This window comes from Rhinopithecus roxellana, chromosome 14 (genome assembly GCF_007565055.1).
Source record: "Rhinopithecus roxellana isolate Shanxi Qingling chromosome 14, ASM756505v1, whole genome shotgun sequence".
Classification (NCBI taxonomy): domain Eukaryota; kingdom Metazoa; phylum Chordata; class Mammalia; order Primates; family Cercopithecidae; genus Rhinopithecus; species Rhinopithecus roxellana.
The window spans coordinates 12,011,480-12,027,016 of NC_044562.1; the positions used below are offsets into that span (position 1 = coordinate 12,011,480).

The 15,537-nt window shown below is 41.2% G+C and overlaps 1 protein-coding gene across 15 annotated transcripts in view; it reads right to left on the bottom strand.

The window, feature by feature from the left end:
* CLASP1 (cytoplasmic linker associated protein 1) overlaps positions 1-15,537 on the bottom strand; it is a 310,377-nt gene that overhangs the window by 125,107 nt on the left and 169,733 nt on the right. For all 15 annotated transcript variants that reach the window (XM_030916265.1, XM_010367499.2, XM_030916256.1 and 12 more), the window contains exon 9: positions 2,969-3,121. In XM_030916265.1, coding sequence (XP_030772125.1) covers positions 2,969-3,121 — 153 coding nt within the window. The remainder of the gene's footprint in view (positions 1-2,968; positions 3,122-15,537) is intronic.

The window sequence follows — 15,537 nt, forward strand, 5'->3', positions numbered from 1 at the left end:
CCCAACTTTTAAGTTCAGAGGTACATGTCTAGGATGTGCAGGTTTGTTACATAGGTAAACGTGTGCCATGGTGGTCTGCTGCACAGATCACCCCATCACCTAGGTATTAAGACCAGCACATAGCTATTCTTCCTGAAGTTCTCCCTCCTCCCACCCCAAACCCTGCAACAGGTCCCAGTGTGTGTTTTCCCCACCCATGTGTCCATGTGTTCTCATCATTCAGCTCCCACTTATAAGTGACAACATGCAGTATTTGGTTTTCTGTTCCTGCGTTAAACTGCTGAGGATAACAGCTTCCACCTCCATCCATGTCCCTGCAAAGGACATGATCTTGTTCCTTTTTATGAATGCATAGTATTCCATGGCATACATGTACAACATTTTCTTTACCCAGTCTTGATGAGCATTTAGGTTGACTCCATGTCTTTGCTATTGTGAATAGTGCTGGGATGAACATATGCACACCTGTATCTTTATAACAGAATGATTTGGGTATATACCCAGTAATGGGACTGCTGGGTCAAATGGTATTTCTGCCTCTAGGTCTTTGAGGAACTGACACAGTCTCTTCCACAGTGGTTGAACTAATTCACACTCCCACCAACAGGGTAAAAGCACTCCTTTTTCTCCACAACCTCGCCAGCATCTACTGTTTTTCTGACTTTTTAATAATAGCCATTCTGACTGGTGTGAGATGGTATCTCATTGTGATTTGCATTTCTCTAATCATCAGTGATGTTGAGCTTTTTTTCATATGTTTGTGGGCCGCATGTTCGGCTTCTTTTCTTAAGTGTCTGATCATTTTCTTTGCCCACTTTTTAATGGGGTTGTTTTTTCTGGTAAATTTAAGTTCCTTGTAGATTCTGGATGTTAGGCCTTTGTCAGATGGATAGATTGCAAAAATTTTCTCCCATTCTGTAGGTTGTGTGTTCGCTCTGATGATAGTTTATTTTGCTGTGCAGAAGCTCTTTAGTTTAATTAGGTCCATTTGTCAATTTTTGCTTTTGTTGCAATTGCTTTTGGCGTCTCTGTCATGAAATCTTTGCCCATGACTACGTCCTAAATGGTATTGCCTAGATTTTCTTCTAGGGTGTTACAGTTTGAGTTAAATTTTAAGTCTTTCATCCATCTTGAGTTGATTTTTGTACAGTGTGTAAGGAGGAGGTTCAGTTTCAATTTTCTGCATATGGCTACCCAGTTCTCCCAGCACCATTTATTAAACAGGAAATTCTTTCCCCATTGTTTGTTTTTATCAGGTTTGTCGAAGATCAGATGGTTGTAGTCGTGGGGGCTTTATTTCTGGGTTCCCTATTCTATTCCATTGGTCTGTGTGTCTGTTCTTGTACCAGTACCACACTGTTTTGGTTAGGGGTAGCCTTATAGTATAAAGTTGGATAGCGTGATGCCTCCAGCTTTGTTCTTTTTGCCTAGGATTGTCTTGGCTATATGAGCTCTTATTTGGTTCCATATGGATTTTAAGATAGTTTCTTCTAATTCTGTGAAGAATGTCAATGTTAGTTTAATGGGAATAGCTTGAATCTATAAATTGCTTTGGGCAGCATGGCCATTTTCATACTATTAATTCTTCCTATCCATGAGCACGGACTGTTTTTCCATTTGTTTGTATCATCTCTGATTTCTTTGAGCAGTGTTTTGTAGTGTTCCTTGAGGAAGTCCTTCACTTCCCTTGTTAGCTGTATTCCTAGGTATTTTATTCTTTTTGGGGCAATTGTGAATGGGAATTCATTCACGATTTGCCTCTCTGCTTGCCTGGTATTGATGTATAGGAATGCTAGCGATATTTGCACATTGATTTTGTATCCTGAGACTTTGCTGAAGTTGCTTATCAGCTTAAGAAGATTTGGGCTGAGACAATGGGGTTTTCTAGATATAGGATCGTGTTATCTGCAAATAAAGATAGTTTGACTTCCTCTCTTCCTATGTGAATACGCTAACCCTAACCCCAACCCCATGCTCCTTTAGCTCAGTGAAGTTCATTATTATCCACATTCTGAGGCCTACTTCTGTCATTTCAGCCATCTCAGTCTCAGCCTAGTTCTGAGTCCTTGCTAGAGAGGGGTTGCGGTCATCTGAAGGAAAAGATGTTTCAGCGCTTTTGTGCTGATTCTTTCTCATCTTTGTAGGCTTATCTACCTTTGATCTTTGAGGTTGTGGTCCTTTGGATGGGGTTTTTTGTGGTTGCTGTTTTCTGTTTGTTTTTCTTTTAACAGTCTGGTCACTCTTCTGTGGAGCTGCTGCTACCCAGCCTTCTACAGATTGTCTTTGAGGTCTTGAGCTCTGCCCTCCCTGCATGAAGAGCCTGCAGTCCAGGTAGAGAAACACAGGCCTTCCACTCCCACAGAGCTACCTCCCGCTGGCCCAGCTCCACTTCATGCTACCATCCAACAGACACACCAACAGCTGCCACCTCACCATGGCTCACCCGGAACTGGAGCAGAGGTGGCTGGTCTCCACCACCCACAGCCCGACCCTGCATGCAGAGCATGCAGACATGCCCCAATACCTAGGGGCCAGTCCACAAGATGTATTTTAAAGCCAGGAGTTACGGTGTGACTTCTGGATTATTCTCAGTCTTGTTAAACAGAAATTGTCTAAAACACCCCTAGTGGTTTCAGGCATTGCTGGCTCCAGATAACTAAACAATGCAATGAGGGTGCGCTCTTGCTCTTATCTCGGAGCTACACTTTCCGCTGCGCTGGCTTCCTTCTTCTACAGGCTCCGCCTTAGCAGAATGTGGCAAAAGTCAACATAGTAGCTCAAATTTACAACTTACCAGCTAATCAGCATCAGTACTGCAATGCTAATTCAATTAAATAATAGCAGGCAGAAACCTGCTGCATACGGGGACTGTATCACTTTTGAGGGCCACCATAGGCAAGTACTTGCACCTCTGGTTTGAAAAGCTGGCATAGCTGACACCAGAACGCCACACAGGGCTTAGACTAACCTGAAGACTTGGATCCCAGGGTGGATGAACCAAGCCGGCGGGTGGTTCCCATTCCAACGTTTCTCCGAGAACTTGGTGGAGCCTTGGATGACGTAGAACTAGCAGAGGAAGGTCTGTTACCATCCACAGAATCTTCATCATCGAAATTTTTATCTGAACAGTAAGCACAGAAACCAATGTTTTTTAAAAAAACAAAAACTATATACACACACACACACACACACACACACACACACACACACACACACATACACACACTTTTTCATACTCTTTTGGAGTCTGAGGTGCCCCTCTAGGATCTGGAAAGCCTTAGGTTAAGCCCAGAATGAAGCTACAAAGATCATACTTGCTTTCACATACCCAGAATACTTTTGCACTCAAATTTTGAAAAATAGAACAAATATAAAGAAGAAAACAATCTCTCATAAAACCACCACCTAAAAATAGTTATTTTCACATTCTGGAACATTTCTGACCATCCATGCTTTTTTTTTTTTTTTTAAGATAGAGTCTCACTGTCACTCAATCCTCCTACCTTGGCTTCTCAAAGTGTCGGGATTACAGGCATAAGCCACTGTACTTGGTCACTTGGGTATTTTAAAGTAACAGCTGAGGTGAGAGTATGTATCATATTGGAATACTGCTTACTTCAAATATGTAAATTTTTCCTCTGTGATGAAATATTTTTCATAACCACCATTTTAATAATTATATGGTACTTTGTAATTGGAAAACAGCACAAGTGAAACACTCTTATGGTTAGACATTTAGGGTGTTTCTAATTCCTCACCATTAGAAATGCAATATTGCATGCAAATGCCTTCCTACATTTTTTTTTTGTTTGAATTTCCAATCGTTTTAGGAATGAAAACCCTAGAAGCAACAACAGTGGGTCAAAGAGTGTAAAAGTTCTTGATGTATAGTGCCAAAATTATCAGAGAGGTCATATAAATGTACATTTCTCGAAGTTCAAAGAAGTACTCATCCTTCCATACCATTGCCAACATTTAGTATTACCATTTTTAAACTTTAATCAATCTGACAGGTGGAAAAAAGACTTCATCTTCTATGTTGCGTTTCTTTTTTAGTGAAGATTAACATTTTTTTCATAAGCTCATTAACTTTTAAATTTTTTAAACAGCAGTGGATTCAATCAATACTCCTCAAGTTGCATTTAAAATCAAAAAAACAAAAAAACAAACAAAAACAAAAACAAAAAAAAAACACAGCTATAGTCCTACCACTTTGGGAGGCCAAAATGGGAGAACTGCTTGAGGCCAGGAGTTCAAGACCAGCCTGGGCAACATAGCAAGGTCCTGTACCTTAAAAATAAAAAAAATTGTCAGATATGGTGGCATGTGCCTGTAGTCCCAGATACTCAGAAGGCTGAGGCAGGAGCATCACTTGAGCCCAGGAGCTTGAAGCTGCAGTGAGCCAGGGTCACCCCACTACATTCCAGCCTGAGTGACAGAGCAAGACCCTGTTTCAAGAAAAAAGAAACATCTTTGGATTCTTAAAAATCAACAAATTTATAACAACACTTCAATGATGCAAAATTAAAGTTTATGCATCAAGTATAAGAGTGAGTCATTTAGGAGGCTAAACAAAGAACTTAAGATTAATTTAAATAAAACAAAAATCAACATCTGTAGCCGGCAATATTCATGATTTCTGAAAGGGGCACTAGTTCTTTACCAATAAGTTTGAAATAAATCATTGCTATCCAAAAAATACACAGAATTCCTGTTTTCCTTGATCTAGTCGCTTCTTAAGCTAAATTATCGGCCGGGCGCGGTGGCTCATGCCTGTAATCCCAGCACTTTGGGAGGCCAAGACGGGCGGATCACGTCAGGAGATCGAGACCATCCTGGCTAACATGGTGAAACCCCGTCTCTACTAAAAAATACAAAAAGCTAGCCGGGCGAGGTGGCGGGCGCCTGTAGTCCCAGCTACTCGGGAGGCTGAGGCAGGAGAATGGCGTAAACCTGGGAGGCGGAGCTTGCAGTGAGCTGAGATCCGGCCACTGCACTCCAGCCTGGGCGGCAGAGCGAGACTCCGTTTCAAAAAAAAAAAAAAAAAAGCTAAATTATCAACAGCGAGGTCTTGTGTCTACTCAAGACCCCAATACTCCCTGAAACTCAACAATGCACTCCAAATGACATGGCTCAGTTTATTCAACACAGGGTAGGGGGAGGAGGAGAGAAAGACATCCTCACAAATCCATGTCCTTATGCAAATTAGCTCCTTTCGCTGTGCCTTTATATCCCTCAGATTGTCTTGTTATGCCATGCTGTTTCAAGATGGTTCTTTCAATCCATATATCCATTTTTTATTGATTCACATGCACAGTGCTATTAGCATAGACTTCCCGTGGATTCAGAAAGTGGTTCATAATGGCCTTCCCAAAATGAAAATTTAAGTCTAATGTAAAGAATAAGTACAACCCAAAGGAGTAGTCACCCACTGAGTACTGTCAGCATTAGCAGTGACAAGGACAGATCTCACTCAGCCTATCTGTCCTCTGGGGAGCTCTAAGAACATCTGAACAGATGTCATTATTCTACTACCTTAAACCATAATCATTCTGCTGAGTAGGAACAGTTCTCGTCTGTGGGACAGGTAAAAAATAAATGGGAGACATGAGGACACTATCATGCTTCACTCACAAATTCATGTAAATTATGTTTAATTCAGTCTTCCAACATATGCAGGCATGTCATTTAGAACAGTACTCAGTTGCCAAGAATTATTTTCAATGGACCAATTTCAATGGAATTCCTGAAATTTTTTGCTTGCATCAGTGATAGGCTAGGTGTGGACCAGACTTAACCTCCTGCAATAAATAGCTAGAAAACCTGACAGTATATCTGAAAGAACTACGTGCAGGCACTGGATAATAGGCAGTGCAGAACTTGGCTGTTCAGCTAATTTGCATAAAGATATGGATTTATTTGTTTCTCCCTGCAAGAAAAGAAACAAACAAGGTAAGCCATACAATCATCCCAACTTTCTGCCTGGAGTTGTTAATAATTTCCAGGTCACCAAGTACAGGGAAAGGGACCTCCAATTAAACTTAGTAGCCCTGCAGATTAGATACTACAGACAATAAAGAACAGAGTTCAGAGAGGTTGAGGGTGCTAGAAATTACAGGAAGCTACACAGAAAGAGGGCTACAGAAATGTGCTAAGTTCTAGGCCTCACGTGTGTGAGTGAACTTCCATGAAGCAAGGGAGAAAATGACCAAGAAGGTGTGAAATGAACAATTCTTAGAGTTTACACAAGTAGGGAAGCTCCAACCAGCCAAAGTGGAATGTTCTTGGTGACCCACCCAAGGGATTCAATGGAGACCCCCAGAGAGGTCAGGTCTTAGTGAGATTGAAGTATGTCTGGAGTGAAAGTTAAACGAAATCTGCCCTATCAGAGCTTAAAAGCAGGCCTACAGGGCATTAGAAAGACCTGCAAGTAACTTATCTGCTTTGCCAAAACAAAGCGTGATATTCCTAAAAGAAATAAAACAAGACACAGACACTCAACAAGGTAACATTCACAATACACAACATCTAATAAAAAATTCCTTCACTATGTACTGAGAAGCCTTTAAAAAAAGAATTTCCTAAACATGACAAGAGTTAGGAAAATGTGGCCCATAATCAGGAGGGGCAAAAAAAATCAGAAAATAGTAAACTTCTGAGAAATGATAAGACATTAAACTTCTATTATAACTATGTTCAATATTAAAAGAATACATAGATATTCACAAGAAAAAAGGAAGTTTTTTTAAGAATCCAGCGGAACTTACAGATTTTAAGAAAACATAATTATCTGAAATGAAAATTTCACTGATTGAGATTAAGTGCGGGCCAGACACTGCAGAAGTAAAGAAAAAAAAATCAGGGAACTTAAACATATAGCAATAGAATTTATCCAAAATAAGCACAGAAGCACAGAAACAAAATAGGCTGAAAAAATAAATAAAAGGAATAGAGTCTCAGAGACCTGAAGGATAACATCCAGCAGTCTAACACACACCACACTGCAGGCCCGAAGGACAAGGTGAAGAAGAGAAGGACAGAAAAAGATTAAGATGTGATGGCCAAAACATTTCCAAATTTGATAGAAACTATAAACCTACAGATCCAAGAAGCTGCACGCCCCAAGCAAGACATACAGACAGAAGAGCATACTGAGGCACACCATAATCAAACTGTTAGGCCCAGACAAGAGCAGCCAGGGGAAGAGACACAGCACACAGAAGAACAAACATAAAAGCAGCAGCAGACTTCATAGGAAACCCTGCCAGCCAGAACACAATGGAAATGACAGCTTGAAAATGGTATTCACCTAGAAGTAACCTAGAATTCTACATCCAGTGAAAACATCTGTTAAAAATAAAGGCAAAATAAAAACTCAAACAGAAATTGTCATCAGCAGACCTGCATTTCAAGAAATGTAACAGGAAGATCTTCAGGCAAAAGGAAAAATGATACCAGTCGGAAACTTGGATTTACATAAAGAAAGAGCAGTAGATATGGTAAATATGTGAATATAAGACTTTCTTCTCATATTTTATTATTTATTCTCCTGTTTTAATTCTTTCACATTACCATTTCTATAAAAGACGACTGACTGTTTAAAGCAAAAATATTTAGCTTTCATTCTTTTTATATTCTCATGTAATAGGCCAATAACCTGGGGGCCAGAGGAACCATAATTAGGATATATGTTGCTGTACTAGATGACACACACAAAACAATACGGGAAATGAGGCACAGGGAAGGCATGAAGAAAATGGAAGCAATTCTGTTTCCGTCCTCAAAGAGCATATATTTTTCAAAGTTGATTATAACTTGTCTAAACTGCCTGAAGATGTCACACAACAGTGTATCACAAACCTTACCGAGAAGGCACGCCCTTCATCACCAACACCTGTATGAAATGTCTCCCAAAGAAGGGAAGGATGAGGCCGGGCGCGGTGGCTCACGCCTGTAATCCCAGCACTTTGGGAGGCTGAGGCGGGCAGATCACGAGGTCAGGAGATCGAGACCATCCTGGCTAACATGGTGAAACCCCATCTCTACTAAAAATACAAAAAATTAGCCAGGCGTGGTGGCGGGCGCCTGTAGTCCCAGCTACTCGGGAAGCTGAGGGAGGAGAATGGCGTGAACCCGGGAGGCAGAGGTTGCAGTGAGTCAAGATAGCACCACTGCACTCCAGCCTGGGTGACAGAGCAAGACTCTGTCTCAAAAAAAAATAAAAAATAAAAAATAAGAAGGGAAGGAGGGGCCGGGCGCAGTGGCTCAAGCCTGTAATCCCAGCACTTTGGGAGGCCGAGACGGGCGGATCACGAGGTCAGGAGATCGAGACCATCCTGGCTAACACGGTGAAACCCCGTCTCTACTAAAAATACAAAAAATTAGCTGGGCGAGGTGGCGGGCGTCCATGGTCCCAGCTACTCGGGAGGCTGAGACAGGAGAATGGCGTGAACCTGGGAGGCGGAGGTTGCGGTGAGCTGAGATCCGGCCACTGCACTCCAGCCTGGGCAACAGAGCAAGACTCCGTCTCGGGAAAAAAAAAAGAAGGGAAGGAGGAAAGGGCATACCGAGCAGCCAATGTAGGGCTTTTTAAACTGAACTTTAGGAGTGCTACCTGTCTTTTTACTTACCCTTTGGAAACAAATTTAACAAGCTTACAGAGCTGATTCCCTAAGCAGATTAGAAGCAACTAACTACAGGGATAGTGAGAAGGAGGACGTGCAAAGTAATGTTAGTAAGTCAACTGAAGGCCTAATAGTCTAATAGAAACTACGAAAAGCAAACACATGCACATAAAAACCCCTAAACCCAAAATGCTTAGAATACGGTTGACAGTACAGGGGTCAAATCATATCTGTACAATAACAGCACAATGACCCCGCACAACAACTTAAGATTCAATTTTTCAATGATCTGTGCGCTAGTGAAGACAGTAATTCACATTTCCCATCTCGATTGGAAATTCGGGAAAACATAGGACAAAAGTATATTTATTTTCTAGATTAAGAGCTGGACACAATGCCTTGAACTGAAATACCTGCAAAGGCTTTTGGAGGATAAAAACCAACTGAGCCAATTACTTGAAAACTTAACCAACACACTGTTTAAAAATAAGTTTAGCCTATGTTTCCTAGCGTTTTGGACACCAGAAATTAAGATTAAATTTAAAAGGAGGCTGGATCATCAGAAAGGTACCCAGTTTCAGTTAACTAGGAAATTCTACTATGTAGAATGAGCCATTCTTCAACTGGACAAATAAGCTGTATCTGCAACTAGACCATGGTTACAGCAGAAGATGAAGAGTCTCCCATCCGGGTTCTAACGTTCAGTATTTCTCGGCTAGATTAACCCATACTGAACTCTACTAGCCATTTGGATTCCCATTTTCTTTAGGCTTTTCTGCTAAGCAGACATCTGGTAGTATCTAACCTCTTTTTCTAGAGCTTTAACTAAGGCAGAAACGTGTGAAAATGAGTATTTTTAACTGCAGGCTTGTGCCATTACATCAATTTTAACATTTTCACATAATATAAGAGCATATGTTACACATAAAATCATCTTAAGGGGAAGTTCTCTTTAAGCCTGAAGAAATAATTAATTGTATCTTCAGCCACCACTGCAAAGATGGCCATGGGAGGGCCACTTCTTTCATCTGATAGTCTCAGGTAGAAATCTGAAATAAGCAGATGGGAACCTACAGTTCCCAGCAAGCATCACCTCCTTTGATTCTTTAAAAATCACCTGAGCTCCATTCCACCTTTTATAGCATCAGGATAAACCACTTAAAAATGACTCATGAAATTTCTACAGAGTGATATTATAATTTTCACCCAACCCTGAATCACCCCAGGGTGCTATCAGTCTAAAGACAAACATGAGTTCAAGTCTGAGGTCTGGAACTTGGAATTAGAAGCTTTGGGCCATACTGTTCGCTTGGAAAATTTAAACACTCATCTATGAGGACCAACAAAACGTCACAGAAACTAAGAAACATCTGCTCATTGCCTATCTGCCAGGAAAGCCAGAACCTAACTACAAAGCTTTTCCTTCTCTTCTCCTAAGGCAGGCTTTGACGGACAGAAGCCCAACGGGGAGAAAACGCCTCATTTTCTAAAGAAAAGACAACTATCTCTCTGCTTCACTGCAGCAGGGTCACTTTGAAGAAGCTGCTATCCTGACAGGCTTTCAGATTCACCCACTCCCTGCTAATTGAGATTCTTCTCCAAGGGAGTAAGAAATGTGGCAGCCTACTAACTAGACTATAATTAGCTCCCTCAAGAGGAAGCTGCACAGAGACAGGATAATGAGCCCAAAGGCTGGCTGCTTTCCATAAATATCCCAAAATTTCTTTCTTCTTGAATTTGCAGAGCTCCAAGCCTTTTGCAAAGGCTGTTCCTACTATCTGCAATTCTTGTCCTGTCTGCCAGACACACCCCTATGCATTCTTGAAAACACAAGTCTACTGCTAGCCTGAGATCCTGCCCGGCTCTGACCATGCGTGTACCATTTACTCCATGGCCCCCTGAAATCAGCTGGCTGCAGATCTGTTTGGTTTCTCTGTCCCTGGGGTAGGGACCACTTTGTATTCTTCTTGGTATTTACAACATCTAGAACAGAGTCTGGGCCAACAACCAGTAGACAGTCAAAAAAATTTAATTCTGGTAGTCCACATGAAGAAAGGCAAAATTTGTGAATGGATGAAAATCTTCTCTCATATATCCTTTTTAGAAGCTTTTATTACTTTTTTTTAACATGCATATGGCTTAATTAGATAATAAATTCAAACAAGGTTATGAAAATAACTGAGGACAAATCAACAAACACAATTAAAACCTCAAATACTTTTTAAGCTTCCAAATTTTCCTGCTAGAAAGAAATGTATATCCTTCTTTCCCGATAAAACATACACCTATTTTTAAATTAAGTCACAGTTCCACTATAAGCAATCATAAGCTCCCCAAATTAAACTAACAATTTGATATATATGCATTTCTAGACGAATGCATTCATAAACATGAATTCTATACACATGTATAAAAACTGCTTTTTTGCACACCACCAATATTTTTCTAGATCAGTATTAATCTAGTCAATTTTAAAGACTTCTTACTGTGACACTGTGTGCATTTACTATATTTAATCAATCATCTGTTTATCGATAGTTGAATTGTTTTCAATTTTTCACCCTCATAAAACCACTGCAGTCAGTATGTTTAAAAGTAACAAGAAAAGTAACAACTAATAGAATCACAGCACTTAACTGTGTACCGGGTCCTAGGTTTGGTTGTGCATAGTCACATTCAATCCTCCTGATAACCCTGAGAGGACTATTGTCACTTGGGTCTTAAAAATTAAAAAACTTAAGGCATCCAGACACGATATGCCCAAAGCTACACAGCTAACAAGGAGGTGGAGGAAGCCAGGATTCAAACCCAGGCCTGTTCAACTCAACATCCTTTGCTCTGAGTCATGACATTAAACGACCATCTGCCAAAAAAAAGCAATTCCCATAAGCTGATGCTTAGTAGGTGCTGGGCACTGTGCTAAGTGTGTTCCGCACATTGTGCTGTTTAATTCCTACTGCAGATGTTTGCTTGCTTAAAATTATTTGTTTAAGATAATTTCTCAAGTACAGTATCTTCAGTATCTCTTATGAATGTATGTAAACATCTAAAATCCTCAAAAAAAAAATACTAGCAAACCAAATTCAGCAACATATCAAAAGAATTAACATTATGGCCAAGTGCGACTTACCCCAGGAATGTAATGTTTGTTCAATATATATCATAGTTGTTATATTAATATAATAAAAGGCAAAAAACAACATATTCTCTAAACACAGTAAAATGCTTTCATGCTAAAAACACTACAAGCAGGGATTAGAGGAGAACTCCCTCACCTGATAAAGACTACCTCCAGGCCGGGTGCGGTGGCTCACACCTGTAATCTCAGCACTTTGGGAGGACGAGGCAGGCGGATTGCCTGAGGTCAGGAGTTCCAGACCAGCCTGACCAACATGGTGAAACCCCATCTCTACTAAAAATACAAAAATTAGCCCAGCGTGGCAGTGCACTCCTGCAATCCCAGCTACGAGGGAGTCTGAGGCAGGACGATCGCTTGAACCCGGGAGGTGGAAGTTGCAGTGAGCTGAGATTGCGCTACTGCACTCTAGCCTGGGCAATGGAGCCAGACTCCATCTCAAAAAAGAAAGAAACAAACAAACACACACACACACACCATCAACAACATGGTCAAAGACCAGATGCTTTCCCCTAAGATCAAGAACGAGAGAAGATGTTTACTCTCACTACTTCCATTCAACATTGTGGTAGATGTTCTAGCCAGGGAAATCCAACCAGAAAAAGAAAAGAAAAGAAAAAAAAAAAGCATGCAGACTGAATTGGAAGAACTAACACTATCTCCATTTACAAATGACTTGATTTGGTATGTAGAAAACACTAAAGAATGCACGCAAAAAATCAGAACCAATAAACAAGTTCACTGAGGTTGTAGGATACAAAACCAGTATTAAAAAATCCATTGTATATTCTATACATCAAATTAAGAAAACAATTAACAATAGCGTCAATAAAAACACCTAACAACTTTAACAAAAGGGAACTACAAAACACTGTTAAGATCAACTAAAGACAAACCAATAAATAGAAAGATATTCCATGTTCATATATTGGAGGAATTTTTGCTCATTATCCAAACTATATTCCTTGCCTGTCTGTTCCCTCTTAATTTTAACCAAAGTTGGATAAATAGAAAAGTATAAAAGTGCAAAACACACTGTATGAATTGAATGGCTGGATAAAGACTTTTTCTTCCAAGTTTCTACTTCCCTTCCTCCATCAAAGTATGGGAAGTGGGGTACACGTATCACCCCCAATCCAGTCAACATGGACCAGCGTTAAACAGGGCCGGTTCTACCACTCTGTGCAAAAAAATCCTTCAATATCCACATTCTGAAACAAAAATTCCTCTCCCTGTTTACAAAATTAAAGAAGGCTTTTGTCAGAACACAGGGAATATAAAAATTTCCAACTTGGCTGGAAATGTTGGCATTTTTGACAACACAAAAGTGGAAATGGCACACTAGAAGCTCTGAGGGTGCTAGCAGAGTGCTACTTCTGCCCTTTGGCACCAGTAATCCATCCTCTACCACAGAAGTGAGCCTGGAATGCAATCAAGCTGCCAGTTAGGGATCACGTTTCATTCCTTCCACCCAAAAGCTTGCTGCCAAAAAGCTGGGCTGGCATTTTAAGACGATCTCAACAATGACACCACTGATACAGATAACGTGAGAAGAGAGAACTGGAGCACAGACAGGTGGCAACTAAAAAATTCATTTCAGCTTTACTAGTCCTTCACAAAGGGAGGCAAAAAGGGACAAAACCTTCTGCTGGGAAAGACAGACAAGAAAAACACCAACAGAAACCGGAGAGGGAAATGAACTGTGAGGAGGGCAGAAAGCAAACTTCCATAGATACCTGCTCCTTAAGGCACTATAGGAGCTCAAAGTTCACACTGGGTAAGAGCTGCTGAGTGCCTCCTGCAGGTGCAGATCAAGGCACAATTCCTCTTTGGGTCTTGGGGAAAATGCTCTGGCTGCTGCTATATAACTTATAACCAGGTTCCAGAGAGATGCAGGCATACTCACAACAGAGGGGCCCAGGGCTGATTCTGTGCAGGGAGAAATCCACAGCTTGCACTGGGCAGTAAGCCTGTCCTGGGGCAGAGCTGTAATGTCACAGGCCTGCACTTTCAGCAAGACCAACCTCATGTGAGGTAGAAAAAGAAAATGAAAAGAGATAGGCTTCTGTTTCCCTGTCTGAAAAAAGGATGATCCTGTCTACCTATGAAATGCGCTGCCCACCCAGTATCAACCCCTTTCTTCTACTGACAGCCCAGGGCAGTTCTTGGGTAACCACCTCCCCCACTCTCAAAGTGACAACACCTTTGTTTGCCTCAGTGGATCCTGGCCACAGCATCAGGGCTCTCCCAACCCATCACAGTAATTAATTCTAGAACCTCCCTTCTTGTGGACTTAGAGCTATGCAGGTACAAGCCTAGAGCTGTTGGAGCCAACTAATGGCAGTGCCTGCTTAAGAGACAGGCAAAACAAAAGAAAGTAGAGTGAGAGGCAGTGAGAGCCAAGGTCTAATGCCTGGCATGTGTCCAAAGGAGGGCAGCAAGACCCAAACACCCAGACTTAGTTCCACGAACCAAGTCACTCCCCTTCTCCCTTATACCACTTGGAATGAGGCCTGTATTGCTGGCAACCCAAAGCATCTCTGTACTGTATCAAAGGGAGATCATGCAGATTAGACAAAATGCATTAAAGACAGGAAAACCATAAGTACTGGACAAATGGCAGCTATTTTACACCCTCACTATTTGTGCTATGCAAAAAAATCAGCTCTTCAAAAATATTTCAACAGAAGTGAGGAATTAGGAACAGAATTTTCTTTAAAAATGTGCTTAAAAGGCCATACAACTAATTCAAGTTAGGCAGCCGAAAGAAATGTATGGACATTATAGAGAAATGGAGGAAGGCATGGTTAAAACCACCTTCTCTAGAACTGATTTCAAAGGGAAAGCACCCATTTCCCCCTTGTCAAGTGTCCTTAAGAGGTCTCAATGACAATTTTCTTAGGGTCAAAAGAAAGAAATTTGTCATTTGTAAGCAAAAGAAAAAAGCTCAATTAGGAATATGCTTCCATCAAGTGGCATCAATGTTTTAAACTCTCTCCAAACCTTCCATGTCCTGGAACTTGAAAGTTCGAGTCCAGAGCACAGGGTCACCTTACAGGTGATTTCGTCTCAAAGTAATCATTTTGTTACTTCTGCAATAAAACTGGACTCCCAGAGCACCCTAGCCTCTACTACTGGGAGGCTACTGGAGAGGATACCACCTCTGAATACCAATGGGTAACCATGTGCTTGTTCCTTTATCTCTCTAGCATTTCTCTAGTAAGCACACTTGTGTCCCCAGTACTTTTTTGGGAGCTGGGATGTAGAAAGGGAAGTCACGGTTCTCACTCTGGAGTGCACAGTCCAACGTGGGAACACATACAATCAACAGCACGTAGGATTCAGTGTGAGGTTTTCTTAACAGCACACACACAATATGACACACGAATCCAAAGTAGGGCCAGACAAATTTAGAAAGGATCCACTGTGCCTTCCAACCAACCCTTGGATGTGATCCGTACTACTTTGGTCCACTTAACATTGACTAAGAGTGTGACAGGCTTTAAATGTGCGCACATCTTCTTAACTGAGGAACACCCTGGGCTACCAAGCTCAGTGAATATAGAGCGAAAGAGAACAAATTCCAAAGACTCTTGCTGAACAGATGTAGCAGAGGCAAGGAATTCCTGACAGGGGATAATGAAAAAATGAGCCAGCTTCCCTCTGCACCTGGACAGGCCCAGGTGCCCCCACTACTCTGTGTGCCCATCCTGGACACTACGGAACAGAGAATTAAAGGCAAAGTTCCCAAGTCATGTCCAGGAGTTAGGGTTCCTG